General features: G+C 45.6%; 1 protein-coding gene across 3 annotated transcripts in view; it reads right to left on the reverse strand.

Annotated features, from left to right (window-relative positions):
* GALNT10 (polypeptide N-acetylgalactosaminyltransferase 10) overlaps positions 1–27,444 on the reverse strand; it is a 224,220-nt gene that overhangs the window by 81,379 nt on the left and 115,397 nt on the right. For all 3 annotated transcript variants that reach the window (XM_049647941.1, XM_049647942.1, XM_049647943.1), the window contains exon 4: positions 22,243–22,409. In XM_049647941.1, coding sequence (XP_049503898.1) covers positions 22,243–22,409 — 167 coding nt within the window. The remainder of the gene's footprint in view (positions 1–22,242; positions 22,410–27,444) is intronic.

Below are 27,444 nucleotides of genomic sequence, written 5' to 3' on the forward strand. Positions count from 1 at the left end.
TGCATACTGCCCTCTTCAGGCAGCTCTGCACAGCACACCCTCTTCCTCCTCAAAATGTGCTTAATGGGCAGCTTCTCTGGGATGCACTGAGCCAAAGTTTCTCAAGTTGAAGTCATGAACAGTACTTTAAAAGAAACAAACTACTGTGGGCGCCTCCATAAACACACCCAGGAATTTACTTGAGAAATATCAGCCAGATCAGCCAAGGTTTCTTTCTTTTTTTTTTTTTAATTAAAAAAAATTTGTTTTAAGTTATTTATTTATTTATGAGAGAGAGAGAGACAGCACAAGTGCGGGAGGGGCCGAAAGGGAGAGGGAGACACAGAATCTGAAGGAGGCTCCAGGCTGTGAGCTGTCAGCACAGAGCCTGACACGGGGCTCGAACTCACAAACCGTGAGATCACGACCTGAGCTGAAGTCGGACCAGCCACTCAGGTGCCCCAGATCAGCCAAGGTTTCACTGTCCTCCAAGTGTGAATTTTCACTGCAAAGAGTAGCATCTTTATAGTTGCTAAAATAATTTTTTAAAAGATTAAAAATCAAAATGAAAAGGCCAATTAAAAAACTCCCTAACTCTTGGATCCACTGAACCCGTGGAGAAACACTGGTGTAAGGCACAGTAATCGGTCCCTCAGGACCCAAGGTCCTTTAGAGCTGAGCCTGTGAAGCTTCTCTTTGGGAGCCCACCGCCTGACCGTTCTTCACTGCAAGCCCGAGAGCTTAGCAACCACAGAGGCCACTGTTTTTCACCCATACACACTGGGGCCCTGGACCGAAAGCCAGATTCTCCTCCCATCTTTGGAGGGTTGGCGGGAGGCTATACTTTAAATTATTTTCCCCATCAGGCTCTTGGGCAAGACTGCTTTTGAAAAAAGTTTTCACTATTGAAAAAAGGAAACAAAAAAACAGAAAATCACAGAGGTAGGCCATTCTCCTCATTCCACAGATGGTTAGATGATGCTCTGGAGAGAGGCAGGGCCTGTGACAGACGGGCATGAGGACACAGGTTTTTCAATGGGCAGACGCTCCCTCTGTCTGCCCCACGTTCGCCGCCTCAGATTCCTCCCCCAGGCCCTTTCTCCTCCCACACCAACGAGGCCTCCCAGCATTCCGGTCCACCCTGAAATAAGCATCAGCTCCTTCAGTTTTCAAGGGTGTCCTATGTATTTCCTGTCACGTGTAGATGGTAAGACATAAAACTTGAGGGGTCATCTGTGCAGCATGGGGGAGTCTCCAGTTGAACCTGGCAGCATCTCAGACGTGTGTAGCTGACGGCCTCCGGCATATTCGAGGGAGGGGGATGGCCTAGTTGGCAGGTCTGTAAATGCAGACTTAATCTTCTTAAGCTTAAGCTGGAGACACCTTTGTGATGCCATAGAAAGAAGAAATGAATTCAACTTCAGGATCCATTCCCGTTCTAAACATTAGAACAGAGGCTTCCAGGAAACGAAGGCTCTGAGTCTTGTGGCCAAACATCTGAGGGTGGCAGTAAGGTGCTAGGTCTGCGACCCAGAAAGATCTGTGGGGTGGGAGTGGTCCTTGGTATGGACCTGGGTTCCAGGGCTGAGTGAGTCTGGCCTCAGACTTGCTGTATGACCTTAAACCACTTATTTCTTCTTCCTGGGCCTCGATTTCCTGATCCCTGAAATGTGGCTACTACCACATAGCTGAGTTCGCTGGGTTACAGTGAGAACAGAAATGAGGGATGGTGTCTGGAGTCAGGGTGACATGTCTGTCACGAAACACCTGCATTTCAGTTGCCTTATCTGCCAAAGGACAGCAAACCAAGTTATTCATGCTGGGAGGAGTAGAGAGGTATCAGAGAGTTAGGACACCAAAAGATCGAATCTTTGATACACAGTAGTGGCTATTGCCTCAAACACATCACTTTTAGCAAGTGCTCACAGAACCAGCAAGCTTTCAAGGCATCCCCCTCCCCTCCCCGTGCCCTTGACCTTCAACTGCTCACTCTCCAGCAGCAGAGGCAAGTGCCAGGCCTGAAACCATACCGACCAGTGAGCGTCCACTTTGCAGGCGTGCCCCCAAGCTGCACGACCCCAGGAGAGGGAGACCAGCCTGGGCTGGCGCATCAGAGAAGCCTTCTCGGAGGTGAAAGACCTGACCCATTTGGGCCTCGGAGGCTGACGAGGAATGTGAAGAGGCAGAGAAACAGAAGTACAAATGGCTGTGGAGGGAAGCGTGTGAGGAAAGAGGGGGGTGCTGGGGGCTGAGAGTGGACAGGCAGGTCGGGCTCTGTGCCCTGTGAGGGCAGACATCTGTCTCGGACCCTTCATCTGTATTGCTCCCTAGCCCTACGGAGCACTGGAGAGATGTCTGCGTCCAATGCATCTTTAGGAGGATCCAACTCTATCACGCATGTCCTAATTTGGCACAATCTACTACCAGTACCATAACTTGACCATCTGGTCGGGGAGATGAGAAGTAGGCCAGCAACAACAATGCCTAACTTCTCAGGAGGACGTGGAGTACAGAAGTACAGATGACAGCACCCACGACTGGAGGCATTCATACAGGGACAGGGTCACAGGGATATACCGGGGGTCCCGCACCACGCCCGTGCCGCGAGCTCCACGAGCCGTAATACCATCGTTTTCTCTCCCATCCAGGGCCCAGCAAATGTGTGACTGTCATTATGATAAGGAGATACTAGACACAAAGCTGTGTGTTTTCTCTGAGGGTGAGGCTGAGGGCACCCCATCCATACTGGGTCACATGGAGACTTAGGAAACATAAATCACGGTAGGGAATGGAATCTGGCTCTCTGTGTGGCCACTAAGGGGCTGGGAGTGAGTCTGGACTTTGGCCAGTGGGAAGTAGAGGAGGGCATGCCAGGTAGAGAAATCTCCCCTCCTCTGGTCCATGTGCAAGGACTACTCCCTGATGCTGTTCCTCCCTGCAACCTACGGAGGGGCCCCCCTATTCCCACTGAGAGTACTTGCCTGCCCACGAGGGAGCTTCCTGCGTGGTGGAAGCCTCTGCTGTAACTGCCTCTTGTTTCTGGCTCCTTCTCCCTTTTAACCCTCACCCTCACTGTCTTGGGCTTGCTCCTCCCAAGGAGTGTTAACGCCTTAATCATTGTTTAGGACCCATTTTTGAGAGGGCGGAGGCAAAGTAAGACAAAGAAGAACCATACGTTCGCTTCCACTTGTAGCATAAAATAAGTCATTCACGAGCACGGGGGCTTTAGGAGTTGTCAGTAACAGAACAACCCGTGTGCAACACACTTTGTGACACATCCCGACCCACGGTGTCCCGACACTATAGAAGAGAATGAGAGACGAGAATACATAGCACCGGGAGGGCTTGATTCAAGTCCTCCAAGGTGCTCTTGTATATCTGTTCATTAATGCAACAGGCATTTAATGATGTCGCTATGAGCCTGGCATGGTGTGGGGTGCCAGGGATGCAGGGGTAACTAAGACATGGTCCACAGCCTCAGGGAACTTACAGTTGAGTAGGAAAGTCGACATGGAAATGCTGGGGTGGGCGCTATGCGTGAGCTGGGTTATTTTGGGAGGGGGGTGAAAGGAGGTTAAGGCTCCTCGCTATCTTGCCTGAGGACAAGACAATGGGGGTTAGAGATGGCTTCCCTGAGCGTGGTCCAGAAGGGTGAACAGGAGATTGTCCCACTCCTCTGGGTGAGGTGGAGAGGGCTTCCCCTGTAAGAACCTTTTGCCAGGGACCTGGTGAATGAATAAATCAAATGTGGTGGGATGATATTTAAATAAATCTCGGGGAGCAGCAGTGGTGGTATCATTGTTTTCTTCACTCACAACCCCTGCCTCCCTCCCTCGACCACCACTACCACTCTCAAAAAAACCCAAACAAAAACACCAAGGCCACAGAGATAAAAGCCATAACCAACAGCAGAAAACAAACAAACAAACAAAAAGTTCCTGGGAAAGCTGAGGCTCTGACATAAACAATACATTTGGAAGAACACCTCCTCCGTAAGCGTCGAGCCCCCATGGCCATCACCGTTACCCAGAGCTAAACAGGCCTGGGCTCAGGGAGTGATCAGAGAGGAGAGGGGGAGGTCAGAGCCGGTGAGGGTCCCTGCATCCAAGTGTTGCTTTCAGATGACAGAGCTCGAGACAGAAAATCCCATTTAAAAATATATTTTAATGTTTATTAATTTATTTTGAGAGAGAGAGGAAGAGAGAGAGAGAGAATCCCAAGCAGGCTCTATACTGCCAGCTCAGAGCCCAACGCCGGGCTCAAACTCATGAACTGGGAGATCATGACCTGAGCTAAAATCAAGAGTTAGACGCTTCACCAACTCAGCCACCCAGGTGCCCGGGAAATCCCCCTTTTTTAAAACAAGTTTACATTTTGCCTACCTGAGTGAAATTTTTTATGTCCCGACGCAAGACTTTGATGTGACCAAAGCTTTCTTAAGCCCAAAAACGTAAATAAAATCTCCTAAGCAGCTCCTATGGGAGTTTGGTCCTCTGAAATCCAGCAAGAAAACACTAAATGGCAGCACAGCTGTCACTTGGTGGCTGTGTTCAGGCACTTGGCAGGGCTCAGGGCTCCCCATCACCTTACTGCATTTGTTCAGCCCACATTCACATGCCTGCCAGTGTCTCTGCCACTCAACTCGAGCTTTCCCCAATCAACGCTAACCATTTACAAGGCTTCATAGCATGAAGTGCCACTAGACAGACTTCTGCATGAACAGATACGTAATTGGCGTAATTTGAAAAATGGCAGGTGACAGGGTCAGGTCCAAGGCCAATTCCCTTCTGCTGCCTGACTGATGGGCAAGGTCTCTGGGGGCAGGGACCAGAGAAATGGCAGAATGGGGTGGGGAGGACCTGGGGCCCACTCATCTCAGGAGAGCTCCCAGCCCTACCACTCACTAGCTGCGTGATCTCTGCCAAGTCACTTCACCTCTCCAGCCTCAGGGTCTGCGTGTGCAAAATGTGGATCATACGATCCCCACCTCACAGGGTGGCTGTGAATTACTACGGAGACACAAGTACAAACCACTTAGTACTGAGCCTGGCACACAGTAAGCACTCAGCTGAAGACCAGGAGCCCCAAATTAGCAGGTGAACTTAATGTCCATCTGGGGAGGAGGGCTGGTCAGCGCTCACAGAACTGTTCCCATCAGAGAGGGCTGTGTTGAATTCGCTGGACATCTGTGCCACAGACTGAGCCACATAGGTGTGGTTAAAGTCGTCTGCAAGCATGTTGTGACCCGAGACCAGCCAAGGCCTTTTGTGTTGCATGCACACTTGGGGAAGTCAGCCAATCAAATAATATTCCTACAAATGTGTTCTCAGGTTCTGGTGTTTTGTCCCCTCCCCTTGAAGGATGTCCAGTCTCTCAGCTCTCAGTTCCTGCACAATGCTGGCAGAAACTCTCTCAACAAAAGTCTGGAAGCCAGCAGTAGTTACTTGGTAGACCAGACTGCAGTAAGCCAATGCTACTTGGCCCAGCTGGAGCAGAGAGAATAGATGAGTGAACATGTCCGAGAGCCCACAGCTAGCTCCTTCGGAGGAGCGCACTGAACCTGTTAGCAGGAGCTCTGATGTTGAGTTCTGAAAGCTACTGAGGTATTTGGTATTAAATTATAACATGAAAATAGCTGCTAATTATCATCCTCTGCCTAGTTAGGTAAAGAAAAACGTGCTTGCCAGGGAAGCAAAAATAAAAGAAGTCCATAAATCTTTCTTTTTTTTTTTTTTTTAATGCTTATTTATTTTTGAGAGAGAGACACAGCATGAGCAGGGACAGGCAGAGAGAAAGGGAGGGAGAGAGAATCCCAAGCAGGCTCCACGCTGTCAGCATGGAGCCCAATGCGGGGCTCGACTCATGAACTGTGAGATCATGACCTGAGCTGCGATCAAGAGTTGGATGTTCAACTGACTGAGCCACCCAGGCGCTCCAAGAAGTCCACACATCTTAAAAACTAAAGGGAAAGGAGTTGTTACTACCACAGAAATGCGCAAATGCTACAAATCAGGGCTCCTCACCTTCACTCCATCTGGTTGTTAACTTTTACCAGCACGCTCCTAACTATTTCCTTTGGTTTTAGCTGTTACAAACAACACTACAGCAAACACCCATGTCCACATAGATAGAATTTTCTGTGATGTTCTGTCTCCGTGCTGTCCTACGTGGTAGTCACTAGTCATGTGAGCCTATGGAACACGTGGAATGTGTCTTGTGTGAAGGAGAACCTGAATTTTTAACTTTACTGAATTTTAATCTAAACTCCAACAGCCATATGTTGTGGGTGGCTGCTCCATTAGCACAGCTCTAGGGGTTTGGGAACAACTGTGGCTTATGGTTCTTCTATAATTGATAATTATGGTGACCAGAGAGCTCTGATTTCAAGTATTCTGTTCCCACTGACCCATAAACATTGACATTCTGGAATTTCTTAAATGTCTGGAAATTCTGATATTTTAAGAATTTCAATTACATCCTCCCAGACTGCATTTCCTACCTAGACTCTTCTGTCAGATTATGTCCCCTTAGGGACTAGAAATATTGAGCTCCCAGCTCAGCAGAGAAGTAGAGGTCTGTCACTCGAGGGGTACAGTCTGCCAAAAATCACTACGATCAGTCTATTACTGATAACACCATCCGCCTCTGTGCTTTTGCTTATGCTATTCTCTTAGTCCAGGAAACCCCTTCACTAGGCGGGGAGGCCTCCTCTAGGAAGCCCTCCCTGATTATTCCCTTTTAGAATTAAAGGCTTCATGCTCTGTGTGACCACTAAACATGGCTCATGGCTCAGACGAGAGCCTTGAGTCACCTCCTAGGACCTACTTAACCCCTATTTTAAATAAAATTTGAATAACTTTAATACTGGATTTCTTACCCCCAAGGTTTATTTGAAATAACAAATTAGGAAGGAAAAGGCTCATAAGGACAGAAACACTGGAGGTGACAAGAAGTAAAAATCATCTAGGAGTTATGCAGTATAGAAGAAGATTTTTAGAAAAATATATAAATTCCAAACCTGGGCTTCTGAAAATTAAGATATTGGGTCATTTCCCAGTGGAAAAGGAAAGGGCACAGGATACCTTTTCCAGACCTCAGTAGTTCTTGAGGGTAGGCAGGGCTATAGGAAATAACTGATATTCATTAAGACAACTATAAGGCATCAAATGCTAACTCTAAACACTGGGGAAGAGGTGAGGAAAGTCATCCTAAAGTTGTAGGATTTAAAGGTTGACAGGATTTTAGAAGTCATCCATACTTTATCGATGCAGACACTGAAACCCAAAGAGATGATGCAATTTGTTTGAGGTCACAAAGCTATTTACTGGCCGGGCTGGAACCAAAGCTGGTCTACTAGTTCTCATACCGATACCTGGAAAAGTCACTTGATGAGCTTTTTTACTCCACAATGCCATTGAGTCGATGAGGCATTAATGGAGGAAGAAATAATGTATCTTCTTGACCCTGCTATACAAACACATCTTCTCTTTTTGCTAATGATAACTGCTGAGAAAGGCTACCTCTCTGTACAGAAACAGGTGTCAAAAGGAAGGATGAAATGAGAGTTGGCATTTCTATCTTTACGATGAGCATGGTGCGAATAGCAAGACCTGAGGGTGATATAATAATTGAAAGAGCATTCTCTAATTGGGGTGATTAATATCCAAACTGGTATTACACACGGGCAATATATTCAGTCTCTAAGGAAAATGAAATCCCTCAAACACACAGCTGTCCATCAAGATGCAAATGGCAAAAGAGAAATAAGTGACTGATGATGCACAAATGATTTCAATGCTCTATGCATCACCAGGCATTTATTTTGGGGCTTTGGCCGTGGAGAAAGAATAATAGGATTGATCTAAGGCAGTTATAAACCACCACTGATAGATAAATATACATCTTCTTGCTCTACGAAGGAGCAGGTATTCAGAACAAGGTGGTTCACACAGACAGACAGCTCTTTAAATGATACCTTGCAATTACATTGCAGCCTTCCAGCAGATAATAAACCTTCAGTGTCTTGAATAATTTAAAATTTTCCAGCGGCATGAAGGTTGAAGGGAAAGAAAATCACACTCTGCTTTGGAGGGAGAAAAAAAAAATTCTCAGCAGATCAACTGTGGGAATTCTGGCAGAAAAATGCCCAGTTTTTTCATTTGTTTTTCTGAAAGGTGGATATAATCGTCCTGGCTCAATCTGGTCCCTGATTTTCAAAGTCAAGGAGCCAAGAGTGAATGGATCCATGAGAAATAAATCAGAAAATGTAAGGCATTAAATCTTTACATGTTATCACTACTATCACAAAGGTGGTAATATGTAATACTGTATTATTCTGGATCCAAAGAAACTTGAGTTTGGATCCCAACTCAACCACTAACTTGCTGTATGAACTTGATCTTTCTCATTCTGTTTCATCATCTGTAGTATCAGGACAATAACGCCAATCATAGGATTCAGTGAGATCATGTATTAACAGTTCCAGCACATATTAAATGTTAACAAGCAATGGCGTCAATTATTATTGTCAAAAATTATTATTATTCATAATGATGGTTTAAGTTTTGAGGGTCTTCAAGGTGTAACTACAAAGGAGGATGAAGGAAAAAAAAAGGACAGATGAACACAGAGCTTCATATCAAGGAACGTTATAGTATCCAGGTTAATGCTTATGGTAGAGTTAATCTCGGTCACTCCGAACCAGCCACTGTTCTAATCCCTCTACAAGCAATATCTCCATCAATCTGCACAGCTCTTTACGGGAGTAGCCTAATTTTACTCATTAAGACACAGAGAGATTAAGTGTTAGTTCAATGTCACCCTATTGTCTGACTCTAGAGCTAGATAGTCCTGAGAACCCAAGGATTCAAAGCCCAAACAACTTAAGGTTTAAGTTTAACATTTAGTTTCTTTTTTCAAAATAATTTGCACAAGGACAATTTTATGCTGCTACAAAAACAACATCATCTATAAGGGAGTCGATATCGTGTCATAAAAGTGGATCTGTCAAGGTGGGCTTTTGTAATTAAGTTCACTGTAGACACTGATGAACATCCAAAGAAATTGTCATGAGAGCCAATGCCTTTGTGAGATGCCTAAGAATGCTGTTGAGTCCTGTTGCGAGTCTGTACTGTATGTGCTGTGTTAGCAGCTAGCTCGAACACTAAAGTGGGGTGGATGTTCAACTGTACCGGTTGGGAAATGTATTCAAGGACGAGCTTTGGTGCACATTTGGCTCACACAGTAAGTCAGGGAAGGGTGGGAAAAAAAAAGGGACATAACCAGGGTGTCTATACCTGCTGCTGTAGCCTTGCCCTTTGGGCACAGTGGATGGTCGGGCCAGCAGTAGCATACCCACTGGAAACAGCCTGGATTGGGAGATAGGGCTGTGTTCCTGACTTATGCAGGTGCCTGATAGCTTGTGGGGGGTGTGCCCAGCCAGCAGCAGATGTTCCTGAATGGGAGCAGCACTTTGTCATGAACCAGCCGAATGACTGAAGTGCCCGGTAGGTTTCCACTTCTCATTTCTAAAATGTGCAGGCTAGGTAGAGATTCCTGAAAGTAGAGCAGAAATTCCCTAAACTCTGAAGTCGTGCTGCCTGGAAACACTAGGCTTCTTACCATCAGTGGAAAGCCTTGACTTCTTCCAGATTTAAAAATAGATTTTGCATGTGGGTAACTTGCAAATGCCTGAACTTGAGGTTTTGCATGTGGAGAGCTCCCTAAGAGATAGGATCCGTGGGAGTGTGGAAGAAATATTTAAAAATAAAGGTGGAAATGTGAATAGAATTGGAGTGTCTGTTCTTGAACTTACTCTACGACCACATTTTTTAGAAATTTATCTTGTACTGGAAGGAACTTGCGGGTGGAGATACAAACAGGGTCTTCTAAAACCCAGAGGGAGCCGTGGGAAGATCAGGGCAGAAATAAACCGGGCTGACGGATGTTGTAGGGCGGAATGATTTTAATTCAATATGAGGAAATGCTTTCTCAAGAGCTGCCCAGTTAATCGTGACACAGCAGGGCAGACCTGGCACAGGAGCACAGAGGTGGCCATCAGCATTGCTGACCTAGCCTCATGACACTCTTGCAACAAACCTAAGCAGGTGAGTACACTGAGCTGAAAGAAACAAAACCAGGGTGGCCTTGATTTGAGCTTTTCTATTTCCAAAGCCATGAGTGTGGTTAGAAGTGGGCTGATATCAAGGAAGCACTTTGGGGGCAAAAAATGTTCGTGGGTGAGTTTTAAATGTCCCAGGAAAGGCCAGAAATCCATACCCTGGAGAACAGGGCTTTGAAGTCAGGTGTCCCCAGGTTGGACGGGATGTTGGTCTACCCCAGAAAAGAGAAGGCAGGGGGCTTCTGACTGAGGACCAGGCAGGGACCCAAGTGCATTCTCACATCAAAAGAATTTTTTTTTTTTTTTTTTTCTTACTGGATGTTTCAGGAGGAATTTCCTCCATGCCTGCTGCACTTAGAGTTATGAGCTCGGTTGGGGCCTCAAACAGGTGATTATGGTAATTTAGAGAGAAAGTACCAAGCCATTTCTGTCACAAGGCCATTCCAGCTTGAAAATAATAGTGCCTCCTCGTATTTATAGAGTGCTGAATACTTTCCAAAGCCCTTTCCCATTTATTATCTCATTTGATCCTGACAATGGGGCCAGAGATGTGGGTTGTGGCTCTGGTGCAGGGCTTTGAATGAGGGCTTTACCCTCTCGGGTCTTCAGTTTCCCAATGGTGGTCCTAGGACCGCCTGCATCAGAATCTCCAGAGAGCTGGACAGAGTGCAGATTCCCGGGCTTCACCCAGACTAAGAACCTGGATGTCTGCAGGGTGGGGCCCCGCAATCTGCACGCTAAACATACTTCGCAGGTGACTCTTCTGCACACCAGAATTTGAGAACCCCTGCTCCAACATTTTATACCTCCTCAGCAAGGAGATCTCGTCATATGAAACACACACACTCAGCAACTAAAAAAAATCCTGAGAAAGTATAAAATTCTGATGAGTGGGGAGAAAACAGTCTGGTGTTGGCTGAGTGTATGTGATCATCCAGATAATAACAGCCTCTCGAGGATATAATTAGTGCCCTCAAAATTGGAATATGACTGTTTAATAATTTAAGTGAGATCATCAGGATTAATGAATAGCAGTTGAAATTAAATGTGGGACCATAAATCCACATGGCCTGCTCCAGGGAGGCAGTTATTTATGACAAGGCGTCCCGGAAAACAGGGGTCTGGCTGATACTGAACTGGTCTCCTCCCCCAAGGGCCACATGTGTTTGCACCTCATGCAGTCCAGACTATGCACACATTCACAGAAATCACCATCCAACTCTATTGCAAAGCATCTGTTTGTGATAGATGTCCTGCCATTCTTATAATCTGGTGTTTTCCAAGTCTAAACACCATTTCAACTCTAGCAAAATAGTATGAGATACTGGCTGAGAAAGCAAGATTATTGGGGCCTGCCCCAGAACCACTGACTTAGAATCTCTGCTGCTGGGCCCTGCTAACCTACATTTTAACAAGCTTCCCAGTTGATGCTTTCCCAGTTTGAAATTCCCAAAAATTTTTAATGCTTATTTATTTTTGAGAGACACAGAGACAGAGCACGAGTGGGGAAGGAGCAGAGAGAGAGGGGGACGCAGAATCCGAAGCAGGCTCCAGGCTCTGAGCTGTCAGCACAGAGCCCAACGTGGGGCTCGAACTCACAGACTGCGAGATCATGACCCGAGCCAAAGTCGGCCGCTCAACCCATTGAGCCACCCAGGCGCCCCTGACACGTTTCTGATTTTAACTAAGCCCAGTAGTAGACCTTTGCGGTAGATGGGGTAGCTCAGCACCCATCACCCCACATCCCAGTTAATAGTAATAAGAACCACCACCACCATAATAGCATCATTAACAAGAACCATTTACTGAATGCCAACGCGTGCTGGGCCCTGCCAAACATATTGGCTCATGAGATGGGAGAGGATGGGGTAGAACTAGTTCGGCTCAGCTGGCACCACAGGCCAGCCCCCTGAATAAATCACCATGGCCATGGGGAAGGAACATCACTGGCCAGACGGGCCAGGGCCACCCCCATGGTATTAGTGACCAGCCGTCCTTGCAGGAGCACAGGCACAAACCATAGGTGAGGAGTACGTCACCAAACTCACTCTGTCTCTCATCTTCCCTCAGCCAGAAGGCAGGAAGAAAACAGGGTTTTTTGTCGACCACAAAGAATATTTACAGTCAACTCTGCTCAGGAACCAGGTCTATTTATAGGTCATTTTCATTCACTCATGAGTTCAAGCACCACTTCTTCTGTCTTACGGCAGCAGGGACAGGTTTTCCGGGAAAGGTCAGGTCTGGTCTTTCCTCCCACCTCGTTAAAATGAATCTGCTGGCTGTTGTGGAGATTCTGGGAAGGTAATTGTTAGTTTGAGTTTTACATTAACAGAGATTGGAGTGCACTTGTTCTTTGGAATATTCTAGATCATATATTCTGACAGCCTACAGGAAAAAAAAAAAAAAAAAACCTAACGGTTTCTGAGAAGACTGGGTACAAAGCGTAGCTTTAGAATTCCCTCTGTATTCACCCTCACTGCACATTATTAGTAATGCCCAGTAAATCCCATGCATTAACAGGCATAGGACTGGAGGACATACAGTTGATGGTGGGCATTACTGCTTATTTTGAGACTCCTAGATGCTCATAAATACTGTGGGCATCTCTGAAGAGGTGGGAGCATATGAAGCAAACAAATAAAATTATTACTATTATTTTATTATTCTGGGAAGAATGAACATTTTGGACTTTCAAGAGAAGGACCTGCATGTACACAGCATCCAGAAAAGTTGGAAGAGGCAGTCTGAATCTGTTAATACTTTACAGGAACCAACGTGACTAAATCACATAAGGGGAAGAGATGTTACTATGGCCTTCCTACACGCTTATTTTTTTGTCTTATATAATGATGCAAAAGTGGCATTTTCGTGAGATCGCTCTACTTGAGATAGTAAAGCTAGAGACTGAAGAGAGCCAGAGGAGAAATTAAACTCGCAATGTCCATGAACACTAGATTGACTGCCGGTACTGCAATTTTCTCCTTTTAATTTCTGGAGTAAGTAAATCACAGGCAAGTGTGTGGACTGGGCCTTCTTGATCTTCAGAACTGTCAAGGATCACCTATTTTTGGCTAGGAAAACTGGTTACATTTTAAGTCCCCAATGTTTACAGCTGTGAAGGTGCTTCTGGATTCAAATCAAAACAAAACTGGCTCTGGAGTTGGGGGTCGCCTGACAAAAGACATGATCGAACTTTTCAGGGGCTGGAAGTTCTGCAAGGAAACTGGGAAGAATCCTCCAAGTATCTTTTTGCAATGAGCTCATTTTACAGCTGCCCGTGTGTCTGGTGTTCGCAGCAGGTTAGAGCCAATGCCTGCCTTTTTGGCCAATGTGCTTCATTAACGGGCTAGAACTTGTAGTATTTAGAGAACTGGGCCAATATTTACAGTGAATGACAGCAGCAGAACATATCTATTAGACATAAGCATTTCTTTTTTAAATTTATTTTTCATTTAAAAAAATTTGTTTTAATGTTTTTATTTATTTTTGAGACAGAGAGAGAGAGCATGAGCAGGGGAGGGGCAGAGAGAGAGGGAGACACAGAATCCGAAGCAGGCTTCAGGCTCCAAGCTGTCTGCACAGAGCCCGACGCAGGGCTCGAGCTCACAGACCACGAGATCATGACCTGAGCTGAAGTCGGACACTTAACCGATGGAGCCACCCAGGCGCCCCAGCATTTCTTTTCTTTAAAAAACATTTTTATTTATTTATTTTTGAGAGAGAGACAGAGCACGAGTGGGGGAGGGACAGAGAGAGAGGGAGATACAGAATCTAAAGCAGGCTCCAGGCTCTGAGCTGTCAGCACGGAGCCTGATGCGGGGCCTGAACCCACGAACCGTGAAGAGCCACCCAGGCACCCCTAGACATAAGCATTTCTTTACCTAAAAGCTCTGTTGTTATTTTTACCTAAAAGTCATTTTGCTCAGGAGCTGGGGTATGGAGAGGAGGTGAAGTTCTTGTACCCTGGTTTGCACTGTCTACTGAAGGTGAATTTTCCCTTAAGGCAAATGTTGGCCACTCAAGAGGCTTCCTATAAAATGAAATACAACATGTTTAAATCACTTACAACAGTGCCTGGTACCCAGTAAGTGCCACACAAGTACCATGCTGCATTACTATTATTGCTGGTATTGCCTGTTCCTTTCCTGGATACAGACCAAATCAGCCCTTTCAGCTCCCCAGCCATGGTGCTAAGTGTGAAGGATGTGAAAAGATTTGGTTGGTTTGAGCCAAATCAACTTAGGTACTGAGGAACCTCTTACTTTCATTTCGGCCTCAAATTTCATCTCCCTCAAGACCCTGAGTAAATAACAATTCATGTCAGCCCTAAGCCAAGGGCTTTCTGTGGTCCTCCTTCTGGAAGCCTTATTCCAAGGACCTCCAATAACCTGCTCTACTGGTTGTTGCTCCCCCCCCCCCCGCCATTATGTTTTCAAGGAAACACTAAAATAGTGGAAAGGGGTAGGTTTTAATCCTCACAAGAAAACCAGGAGAGTATCAGCAATTTAGCACAGTGGTGCTGTGCCAAGTTTTTAAAATGTAGAAGGCTCACCCACCTCAATAGAAACATCACCTTTCTGAAAATGTAATGCAGCTATTTTCCACTACAGAAACGATTCTTTCCCAAACATCAGTGTTTTTGATGCTTCAGATGCAATCTGAGCGATTTATTTGATTTTTTTTTTGCTATCTCTGTAAATCATTTATACAGTGCTTGATTCACAAAATCCTGTTTTTTTTAAAGATGCACAAAATATCCCATAAACATACTGACTCCTGCATCCTGTGTTCCTGCCAGATATCCACCAAAAGGTTTCTAGAGTTCCCTCATTATAAACTAATTGATATGCTGTAACAGCTCTAATCTTCTTAGGAGTCCTCTCCTTTGGATTCCAAGAGAGAGGCGTTGTAGATGTCAAAGATATTACAGGAGAAGAAAATCAAGAAGCCTGTGGATTTTCTTAGTTGTTAGACACCCTAGAGACTGACACTTAAGATGTGGGATTCTTAAGATTATGGAGCCCATCACGGGGAAGATCAATCCTTTCTGTCAAGTGGGATTACCAACCGAGACTGGCTTGGTCCCCCCCATATCTGTGGTTTCGCTTTCTCTGGTTTCAGGTACCTGCGGCCATCAGTGGTTCGGGAGGCTGGGGATTCTGATCACCTGTCAGAAGGTCAACGGTAGCCTGCCTCCACCTCACAGTGCCTACATATTCACCTCACTTCATCTCATCACGAGGCATTGTATCGTCTCACATCATCACAAGAAGCAGAGTGAGTAAGGCACAAGAAGAGAGAGAGAGAGAGAGAGAGAGAGAGAGAGAGAGACTGTATTCACATAGCTTTTATTACAGCATATTGTTCTAGTTGTTCTATTTTATTATTAGTTGTTAATCACTTACTGTGCATGATTTATAAATTAAGCTATATCGCGGTTATATAGAAAAAAATATGGTAAACATGGAGTTTGGTACTATCCACGGTTTTAGGCATCCACTGGGGTTCTTAAGACATGTCACCACAGATAAAGGGGGATTACTGTACTCTAAAGGCAGGTAAGCACTTTAGGCCACTTACCACCAATCTCTTTGAGCCTCAGTTTGGTCATCTGTAAGATGGAACTGTCTTTTCTGCCCTCATACTGTAGAGGGAACAGTATTTTACGTCTGGCGCGGTCACGGGAGGTGATGCTGGGCAGGCCAAAATACACACCATCATTCTACCTGCGTGGCCTGCTTTATCTTTTCCTCCCTGTGGTGTGCTCATTGGCATAGGCTCTGCCCTGCCAGGGAGGCTCACAGTTCCTTAGCTGCTAAGCTTGTCCCCGGGTCAGTTAGTTCAGGAGGAAAGCGGTAGGAACAGATCGATGTTGTGTTCTCTGGACCAGCCTCTCCAACAATACAGCTAATATTCTGGGGTCACTTGACTCCTGTCTCTATTTCACAGTTGAGTCAGAGAAGGAAAGATGTGACAGTCATTTTATAATGACAAGGGCAACTGATTGTAGAAAAGTTAAGTAACAGAAACCTGGATACAAAGTTAAATATGACTGGACATCCACTACACAAAGTACAATGTAAAGGCACTAAACGTAGAGGGATATTATCTAGCTATTAAAAAACAGATGAGTTAGCTCTATATCTTTTGACCCAAGGGATGTCTGTGATACATTAACAGGAATAAAAGGAGGAATGTGTACAGTATGATCCTTAAAAGGGAAAAAGGAAAACAAAAAGCCATGTAAAGATTAGGGGTAAAGGTTTTAGCATCAGAATGCATGGTTTTAAAACAAAGCTCTGCTTCTTTGAGCTAAGCACATATTGGCTACTCACGTAACTTCCCTGTATCTCAGTTTTCTCATCTATAAAATGGGGATAGAAATACTACCTTTTTTAAGTAGGCAAAAGCGGTTTGAGATCATCTGAGCCCAGTGGTTTTCACACTGGGAAGGAGAGAACCCACGAGAGTGTTATGGTAATGAATGAGGGAATTCACTTAGCACAAAATAGGTGCTCATTAAGTACTAGCTCTTGTTGTTACATGCCGTTACATGTTAGTATTATTATGCAGAATGGTGTAGACTAACACACACCAGACTATTAACATGTTACCTCAGCTGGAGTGGAACTAAAAGGGGATTGGGAGGGTATGAGAAAGAAAATGGAGATGAAGAGACACTGGAAACAAAAAAAAAAAAAAAAAAATCTACAAATGGCACACAGGCATGTGGACAGACGCTCAACAGCACGTCATAGGGAAATGCAAATTAAAACGAGACCCTCCTACACACCTATGAGAATGGCAAAAATCCAGAACACTGACAAGACCAAATGCTGGCGAGGCTGTGGAACAAGAGCAGCCCCCGTTCACAGCTGGCAGGAATGCAGAACGGTACAGTCACTTTGGGAGAGTCTGGCAGCTTCTTACACAAGTAAACATACTCTTCCCATGGGAGTCCAGAAATTGTGTTCCTTGGTATTTACCTAAGTGAGCTAAAAACATGTCCACCCCAAAACCTGTACATGGATGTTTAAAACAGTTCATTCATAACTGCCTAAACCTTGCAAAAGCAACCAAGACGTCCTTCAGTTGAGGAGTAGATAATTAAACGGTGATATATCCTGATAGTGGAATATTAGTCTGCACCAAAAGGAAACAAGCTATAAGCCATAAAAAGCCATGGAGACACCTTAAGTGCATATTTCTGTGTGAAAGGAGCCAATCTGAAAAGGCTGCCTGGAGTATGATTCCAGTTATATTAGACATTCTGGGAAAGGCAAAACCATGGAGACAGCAAACAGGTCGGTGGCTGCCAGGGGTTAGGGGGAAGGCAGGAGGAACAGGCACAGCACAGAGGAGTTTTAAGGTAGTGAAACTATTCAGTAGGACCCTCTAATGGTGGATATATGTCCATCATACATTTGTCCCACAGAATGTACAACGCCAAGAGTGAACCCCAATATACCACTATATACTTGGGGTGATGTGTCAACGTAGGTCCATCAATTGTCACGAATGTAACTCTGATGCAGGTGCAGGGCATTGATGGGGGCCAGGGGCTAGCTACGTGTGTGGTGGGGGTGGAGGGGTATATGGGAACTCTCTACTTTCAGCTTCACTTTGCAGTGAACCTAAAATTGATCTAAAAGGTAAAGTCTATTAAAAACCCGAGGGTGGGGGGAAAAAGCCTAAATGTTAATAGTAATTGCCTGCAGGTGATGAGGTTACAGACGGCTCTTTCTGGACTTTGCATATTTTCTCCTTCACTCCTAGCCTGGGCTCATGCTGTCCTCTCAGCCTCAAATACTCTTCACCCCATACCCCAGGAAGTAGTATCTACTGATCTCTTAGGATGGAGTTTAGCTAGAATTTTCTCTGGAAGTCTTTCCTGATCTTCTCTGTGCTCCACAGTACCTGGCTCTCCACCAAGGGTCACACACTCCATGGTCTTACAATGGTCTCTTACCTCGTCTGTCTGCCCATCTAGATGTGAGTCTTTGTGGAGAAGACTGTGTCAGCCCTGCTGTATCCCTAGCATCTAGCACAGCATCAGCAACAGTCGATTCATGAGTGTCGTTGAATATACGAAGATGAATTAAATCAGGACAAGTAAAGGGAAAAACAAAATAAGCAGTACAAAACTCATGGCAAAAGAACTGAAGCGATGCAGTGGAGGTGGGGAATAGCCACCCCAATGGTGGTGGGGTCCTGGAAGCAAATGAAGGCTGAGAGAGGAACAGATGTGGATGCTTAGGGGCAGGGGCAAGAGCGGTATGTTGAAATGCAGACCAGGGCAGGGCAGAATGGATTCCCTGATGTGCTCCCATGACTGGGCTGGTATAAGAGTGCATGTCAGAATTTATAAGTCCATCATGGGAAAGAGGACCTGACTCTGGCTTCACTGGTGAGGGTCTCTACTGTGTGAGCCAGTGGGTCCAGCAGTGTCTGTAATCCCCCCAGCACCACTCACTGCCAGGGACCCATCAATAGCTCTACAAACACCTGCTGAAGAATTCCTTCTAAGGGGGCGCCTGGGTGGCTCAGTTGGTTAAGCATCAGCTCGGGCTGTGATCTCTCAATAGTCAGATGGGAGCCCTGGGTCGGGCTCTGTGCTGACAGCGTGGAGCCTTCTTGGGATTCTCTCTCTCTCCCTCTTTCTCTGCCCCTCCCCAACTGGTGCACAGCCCTCTTCCTTTCTCTCTCAAAACAAAGAAAACAAACAAACAAACAAAGACTTTCTTCTCCATGTGTGTGTTTGTTCGTTTACTGATAGGGAGTAGAGTTGAGGAAAATACTGTCAATGAGATCATACCAACGCCTTTCATTTCTGTACCTCATCATCCCAGGTAGCCCATCATTCATCCAAGGACAATAACCCTTTCCATTACTGCATATCCTATTTTTCTGCAAAACCAACACTATTTGAAAGTGGGCAGGAAAAGGAGAAAAGGAACAGAAAAATACAAATGAACAAAAAGGCCTCTGTCGTGTCTCCTAATAAAAAATCTGCCATCCGGGCAGTGCCGTCTGGAGGCAGGTCTGCCCCCCTCCACCCTCGTCTTTCTCTCCCACTCGTGCAAAAGCATCTCTGTGTCCTCTTAATCCTCAAGCAAAGCTCACACATTTGAAGAGCTTTTGGACACCCCTGGAAAACTGCAGCACTCTATCTGTAGGCAAGGCCGGGATTATTGTGAGGCCAGCACCAGCCTCCAGTCTCGTCCCCGGTGCTGCCTGCACAGAGCTCTGGTTCTCATTTCAAGCATTCATCTGCTCCAATTTTGTCTCCTACCCGAGGTCTCAACCCTTAGCTGAATTACAATTAGTTGCCCTGAGGATCCTGGAGGAGACTCATTTCAGAGGAAGATGCCTTCTGCTGGGCAGCACCAATCTCGCCCGTTGTTAGCATCTATGAATTTCAACGCTGAGAACTGCCTCTGCTCACGTGGCCCAGAGAAATCTGTCTTTCGTGATGGCCCACATTTGCCGTACTTTGGACAGGCCTCTCCATAGTTCTGAAATTGCTTCTCCCAAATCTCATTTTTAAAACAATCACTGCTGAGTAAGTTTTCTTCCAAAGCTGCCTTAAGAATTTCTTCTCAGAACACGAATGATGATTACCTTTCTGAAAAATGAAGGTTGCAAAATCTGACAGCTAATGTGTAGGACTGAGGGGCCTGAGGTAAGAGTTCTCTGGGGTGCACGCCTGATTCACTGAGACAAAGGGGCAACACTCAGGGGCCTTAATTCTCATTCTCATCTGTGAAATGGGATAGTATCTCTTCTGTTCCCTATCGTATTAGGGTCTGGCAACGGCACCACACAGGATCCATATTTTTGCTCTCTGGAGAAAGAGATGCGCTTGGAAAATGTCATTCTTACGAAATTTACCTCTTTCTCAAGACTGTCACATTCTTTTATTATTGGAGGGTGGGTGTGTCATGTTATTTTTATCACCAAGTACAACACTGAAGAAACTGGGATATTAGAGGTGCAAACCATCGTAAGTCTAGGACTGGATGTGCTTGATAATGAGCTCTTTTTAGCAACAACTCTGCTCTTTAATACGCTGGAAAAGTAATTTATTGAGAAGTGGCCTTGGGGAAAGAAAAGAGTAAAATGCACTTCTGCAGATGTTTTTCATAAACGGCTGAGCTGAGGAGGTACAGGCCTCACTGGGAGCCCCAAGACGGAACTGTTGTCCGTCTGCAATCACCAGCTGGGTGCTCTAGGTAAGCCCTCCACTGCTCTCAGCCTCGGGTTTCCCGTCTGTAAAATGAGCAGGCTCAGTTGTATCTGTGGTCATTACGCATTTTGAAGCAGTGCAGCTCCTCTTAGTGAACACCTTTTCGGGAACCAAATATAAACCGTGCCGACAGAGGGATCTGCACCTGCACATACTGCCCTGCACCTGCACCTGCACATAATGCCCACGGTGCTCCCTGAGGCACCCCTGTGCCCTTAGTGCTCTGAGACGCACAGTGAAAGCCAGTAGCCTAGATGGTCTTAAAATTCGGGGGCACCTGGGTGGCTCAGTCGGTTAAGCACCCAACTTTGCTCAGGTCATGATCTCACAGTTCGTGGGTTCGAGCCCCGTGTCGGGCTCTGTGCTGACAGCCTGGGGCCTGGAGCCTGCTTCGGATTCTGCGTCTCCCTCTCTCTGCCCCTCACCCACTCACATGCTGTCTGTCTCTCTCTCAAAAATAAACAAACATTAAAAAAAATAAAAAAAATTCTTTCTAGCTGTTCAAGGAGAAACGCTCGCTTCTAATCCAGCTGATGTTTGGTTTATTCTCCCTCTGGAAGACTAATGTCCTCGAGAGGGATCCTGCCAAGTGCTGGGGGTCTACCCCCAGGACAGCTGATGCTTCAGAAAACAGGTGACAGGTTCCTGAGGCGGAGCACAAAGACACAAGGCTAGCACCAGTCACAGAAGGAACGTCTGTGTCTTCCACAGCCACATCTGTCTCCGTGGCTGAAGACAGCCCTGCTACTAATGTGGCTTTATGTGGTGGGGGTGTAGCTGCCATGCATTTCCTTCCTTCCTCCCTTCTGGTTCATTCATTCACTAATTCGCAAACAGTTCTGAATCACCTGCTCTAGACTGCAAATGATCTAGTGACCTAGTGAGCAGGACTGACAACAAACAGGTCAACAAGTAGCCGTGCAACTATGCATGGAGAAGAGTGAATGGTGGTGGGGGTGGGGCACCTAACTGAAGAGGGTGTGAGAGTAGCCTCTCATAGGAAGGGCTGGGAAGAGGGTGTCCAGGCAGTGGGAACAGCATGGGTAGATACCAAGGCAGGATGGAACTTGGCCCGCCCCATGAGAGAGGGCCCAGCTGTGGCTGGTACACAGATGGCGAGAGTGAGTGAGTATCACCCTTACTGCCTTATCACACCCTACTTACTTTCCCTCAGGAAAGACCACGTCAGTGAGCCCACTCAGAGCAGGCAAGTATCTCAGTCTTCTCTGCAAAATGGGCTCATTCAACACCTTCTCTAATGCACTTCTCCCTTTCCTACATCTACTCAAGAGGCCCCAAAATCAAAACATTCATATTTCCAGCCACCTCGGCAGATAGGGATGCCTGGATGTCAGAGTTCTGGCCAAAAATCTTTCCCTGGGGGGGTGGGTGGGGGGGAGACTTTCCTGAATAAGAAGGCAAAATCTTGAAAAAAAAAAAAAAAAAAAAAGGAGGCTTTGTTCTCTTTGCCCTTTCTGCTGCTTCTTGTCTGAAAGGCAGACTTTCCAGAGGTATAGCAGCAATTCTGCGACCATGAGGATGAGGAAGCAGGCACAGAGAAGTCTGGTTCTTTGATGACAGTCTGAGGCAGCTGTACCAATTCTGGGTCTTATTATGAAATTAGTGAATGAATGAACCCCTTTTGTGCCTAAGTTTATCAAGTTTTCTGGTATTTGCACTCCAGTACACTTCTACATTGTTACAAACAGGATAAAAACAGAACCTACTTCTGTTGTGAGATACTGTATACAGGGCCACGGTCATGGCCGGGCACAGAGCAAGCATCAGTGAACGGTGGCCCAGACATTCCTGCTGCTGAAGAAGAAAACCGGCCACCCCTTTGGCCAGTCACTCGATGGAGTGTGGGGGGCAGGAAGATGGGTGGGGTGGGCCCTACCTCGATCACTGAAGTCATCAACCAGCACGATCTCGGCGATCAGCTCCGGGGGCGAGCGGTTCAGCACGCTGTGGACGGTGCGGAGGAGGGAGGACCAGCCCTCGTTGTGGAAGGGGATGATGATGCTGGTGTTGGGGAGTGTCTCCAGGTAGCGCTTGCTGTTGCAGCTAGAGGGAGACACAGGGGACAAGGAGAGGTCAGGTTCAGCTCTCCTCTTGCCAACAGAACTCAACAATTGGCTAACTGCAAAGCCCACTCCTTTCCAGCCTTTAGGGAATGAGTGAGAGCCAGGAATACCTCAGTCACTTCAGAACCTCCTTCCACCTAGCATCCCGAAGCCTGGCCTCCAGTTCCTGCACACACGGTACACAGGTATATGTATGCAAGAGCCCCCTGACTCTGTAGGAGAGCAGTTACAAACCAAAGCCAGCCAGCGCTGAGGGAGCAACATGGGGTCTGGCGCTCTCCATGTGCTAACTTGTTTAAGCCTCAACAGCCACAGGAAGGTGGCTACCCATCCTCAGGATTCCCAGTGGAAGACAGAGCTTCAGTCCAACTCTGGCCTCTCTCCCCACCCCTTGCACATTCCTCACCAGTGGAGGAGAAACCATTTATCCATGAGTTTGGATGAACGGACTCAGCTTCACTGGCTCGGTCCCCTCTGCTCTCCCTCCCTGGGCTCTGCTTGCACATTTTCTCCTCTGCTCTCCACCAGGCACATGGTAAGCTTGGGGTGGGAGGCCGTGCCCTGTGGGCCTTTAATATCACTGTAACACCCCCAAAGAATCAACACTGTTCCTTAGTATCATCAAATATCTAGTTGGTGCTCAAGTTTCCCTGCTCTTCTTATGTCTTTTTACAGTTACTTAAATCAGGATCAAGACCAGGCCCACATGATGCCTTTAGCTGATGTGTCTTCTAAGTCTCTTTTTTTCTTTACAATGTACTTGTTGAAGAAACTGGGTCCTTTGCCCTACTGGATTTCCTACAGTCTGCATTTTGCTGCTTGGGTTGCTGTGGTGTCTCTGAACACGTTCCTCTGTCCACTCTTCCTTGGTTCTAGTACGTTGGTGGTTAGATCTAGAGACGTGACCTACTTTGATGAGATATTCTGGCAACCTCTCCCTAGTGGTGTGAGCATCCCAAAGGAAAAACATACTGTCCAGTTATCTTTCCTTTTGTGATGTTAGTGGCCACCGATGACCAATGTCTAAATCCTTCATTTCACTGGAGGTTTTTAAAATGGTGATACTCTTATTCTATCATTCTTGATTTTCTAGCAGGGATACTACAGTGAAGAAAAATGACCACATCAAGAATTTGTTTACCCCGAAGTACATGAAAGACATGATACATTCTTGATTATCAGTTTTTAGAATGACTCGGCTCCCCAGCATCTTCCAAAGACAGCCAATTATCTGTTTTCATTAGGAGGTCATAAATGTTAACATAATATGTTTCAGTTCACTGCAAATATTATTCTTTATGGTTCCCAAATAAAACCATCATTAGCCCAAGAGAGTCTCCTCAAGTTGGCTCCTAGTCCTTTGGATATGACCCCAGAGTACTGATAACTTCCTTGCTTTCTGATAAAAGATTATAAAAGATGCTCCAGGCTTAACTTGTACATTTTCTGCCCTCACCTGGATCAGTCATTCTGCCAAGGAACCCTGGCTCCTGATTATCATCGATATCACCATTTGGATCCTGCAATACGGACACTAAGGGCCTTCATTAACTACTAGGTTGGTTATGGTTTCTACACCTTTACACTGATCAGAGTCAAAAATATATCTTAGTAGATTCATCATGAGTTCATGCTAAAGTTTTATATTTAATATACAAGACTATGCAGTTTTACTTAAGCTTAATCTTATATATTGAATCTCCTTTTTAATTGAGATATAATTCACATACCATAAAACTCAACATAAAATTCACCCTTTTGAAGTGTCTAATTCAGTACTTTTTAACATACTTCACCAAGTTGTACAACCATCACCACTATCTAATTCCAGAACATTTCTATCACCCCCAAAATAAACTTCATATTCATTAGCAGTCACTAACCATTCTCCCCTCCCCTCAGGCTTAGTAACCACTAGTTTGTTTTCTGTTTCCATGGGTTTTCCTATCCTGGACATTTTATGCAAATAGAATCATATACTATGTGGTCTTTTGTGCCTGGCTTCTTTCACTGAACATGTCTTCAAGGTTCATCCATGTTTAGCATGGATTGATACTTCATTCTTTTTATGGCTGAATAACATTTCACTGCATGGATATACCATATTTCATCTATGTATTCATCAACTGATTGAAATTTGAGTTGACTGATATTTGGCTATATGAATAACACTGGCATGAACATTCATGTACAAGTTTTTGTGTAGACATGTTTTCAGGTCTCTTGGGTATATACCAAGGAGTAGAATTGCTGGGCCATAAGGTAATTCAACGTTGAACTCTTCAAGGAACTGCCAAAATGTTTTCCAAAGTGGCAAGAACATTTTACATTCCCACCAGCAACCTATGAGGGTTCCAATTTCTCCACTTTTGTTATTGTCCATCTTTTTGATTATAGCCATCCTCATGGGTGTGAAGTGTTATCTTATTTTGGTTTGATTTGCATTTTCCTAATGACTAATGGTGTTGAGTATATTTTCATATACTTACTTGGCCATTTATTTACCTTCTTTGGAGAAATGTCTACTATGAATATATTACCTTATGTGGCAAAAGGGACTCTGCAGATGTGGTTAAGGTTAAGAACCTTGAGATGACTTTGAGGACCCTGGATTACCCAAGGGGGTCCAATGTAACCACGAGTGTCCTTAAAGGTAGAGAACCTTTCTGGTTGGGTTGGAGAGATGAGAAGGATGGGGCAAAGAATGGAACTGTGAGAAGGACTCAATTCACCACTGCTGGCTTTGAAGACTGAAGGAGGCGCTCATAAGCTACGGAAGGTGAGCAGCCTTTAGAAGGTGGAAACATTCCTCAGCTGATAGCCGGCAAGATAACGGGGTCTCACTCTTCATAACTAAAGTCTGTCAACAACCCAGATAAGCAAGATTCCCCCAGAACCCCCAGGAGGGAACGCAGCCTGGCCACCACCTTGATTTTCACCCAAGGAGCCCTATGTTGGACTTCGGACTTGCAGAACTGTAAGAATAACTTTGTGTCATTTAAACTCCTACGTTTATGGTAATCTGCTATGACAACTACAGAAAACTCATACACAAGAGTCATCTTTGATACCCAGTCTGTAAACATTATTTGGAAACACTTAAAATGTAGAAGATCTCACAAAAAATCCTCATGAGTCTCATGTGGCAGCAGTGGGCTGGAGTTGACAGTGGACACCCCTCTCTATGGGGCAGGTGCTCCCAGGGCCGCCTCAGCTCCTGCTACTCCCCACAACCTTACACCAGAGCTGCGTCAGTCCCTTGCATTGCCTCCAGGACCCCTGGAGACCTTTAAAGTTGATAGCCCAGAAGTAAAAGAGGGAGCTCCACAAGGTTGGTAAGAAGTTTTTTGGAGAAAATATGTGACAATTGGGGCAAGAAACGTAACAACAAAATGTCTCCTTTCCTATGCCACTGTAATCAACTGTCCAAAGGCACCTGGGTCTCTCTAACTTACTTTGAAACATCTCAAAAAGGAAAACTGATTGACGGATGGAGAGAGGGATGGCCAGATATATGATAAAGTCAGTAGAGGAATACTAACTGCAGAATCTAGATGGTGCACATGAGCGCTCAATGTGCAACTCTTTCCGAGCTTTTCTGTAGGTTTGATAATTTTCAGAAGGAAATGTTAGGGGGAAAATGGGTCAGGGTCACAGTCCCCTTAGTTTCAGATTCTGCCTTTGCTGGAGGCACCAAGGGAAGCTGGGCGGGGGAGAGTAGGAATGAACCCCTGGTGTCTGGCAGTGAGGTCAGTTCCAGCTGTGTGGACAGGACCCCCCCCCCCCAATTCTGCCGGTCCAGTTCTGCTGGACAAGTCGGTCTCTTTCCCCTTGGGACCTCAGGACTTCCTTCACATGCCATCTTGCTCCTCCATCTGGCTGTGTTGTTTTTATCCAGGCCTCACGCAGCTCCCCTCGGGCCCTTCCCCCACCTCTAATCCTTTTGGTTATGTCAGCCAGCTTTCTCTGGGAGCAGTCTCTAACTTCATTTCGTTGGCTTTCACAAATAAAGCACCTCTTCTTAAAAATCCCTTTCCCTCAACTCGGCTGGGTCCTCTGTGGCCAAGAAAAGACAGGCGATATCTAGTTTGCTACAAAAGTTCCTGCCTTCCATCCAATTTCACAGGAGGCTTGTTGGATTGAAGCAGGGTTGGGGGCGGTTGGTGGTAATAAGTTGCCTGGAGTCCACGGGGTGAAACACAATAGAGCTATTACCCCGTAGAGAGTCCTGGCTCTCTCAAATCCCAGGCTGGGCCCCACAGCCTGCCAGTAGACACACAAACACCAGCATATATTAAGGGCAGTAGGTAATGCTACGATTGACTAAATTTATTTCTAATTTAATTTAATCATGGAACTAAAGAATATTCAGAACTCAAATGAAAGGCTCAGCTTAGATCATAGCCTGGAACATGTACCTTTGTTAGGGGGCCTGGGGGCTACTCTTTTTCTCCCTCCTCTATCCATCCACTCATTTAGTGACTAAATAAACACCCAACGACACTTGACTTTTGCCATGGGCACTAGTCATTAGTTTGGTTCCAGCTTAGTAGAGGCTCTTTGTTTAAATAAAAAAATTGTGTGTGGGAATGCAAGCTGGTGCAGCCACTCTGGAAAACAGTATGGAGGTTCCTCAAAAAACTAAAAATGGAACTACCCTACGACCCAGCAATTGCACTATTAGCCATCTATCCACGGGATACAGGTGTGCTGTTTCGAAGGGACACATGCACCCCCATGTTTATAGCAGCACTACCAACAATAGCCAAAGTATGGAACCAGCCCAAATGTCCATCGATGGATGAATGGATAAAGAAGATGTGGGATATATATATATATATATATATATATATATATACACAATGGAGTATTACTTGGCAATCAAAAAATCTTGTCATTTGCAACTACATGGATGGAACTGGAGGGTATCATGCTAAGTGAAATTAGTCAGAGAAAGACAAATATCATATGACTTCACTCATATGAGGACTTTAAGAGACAAAACAGATGAACAT

The sequence above is a fragment of the Panthera uncia genome (genome assembly GCF_023721935.1).
Source record: "Panthera uncia isolate 11264 chromosome A1 unlocalized genomic scaffold, Puncia_PCG_1.0 HiC_scaffold_17, whole genome shotgun sequence".
Lineage (NCBI taxonomy): Eukaryota > Metazoa > Chordata > Mammalia > Carnivora > Felidae > Panthera > Panthera uncia.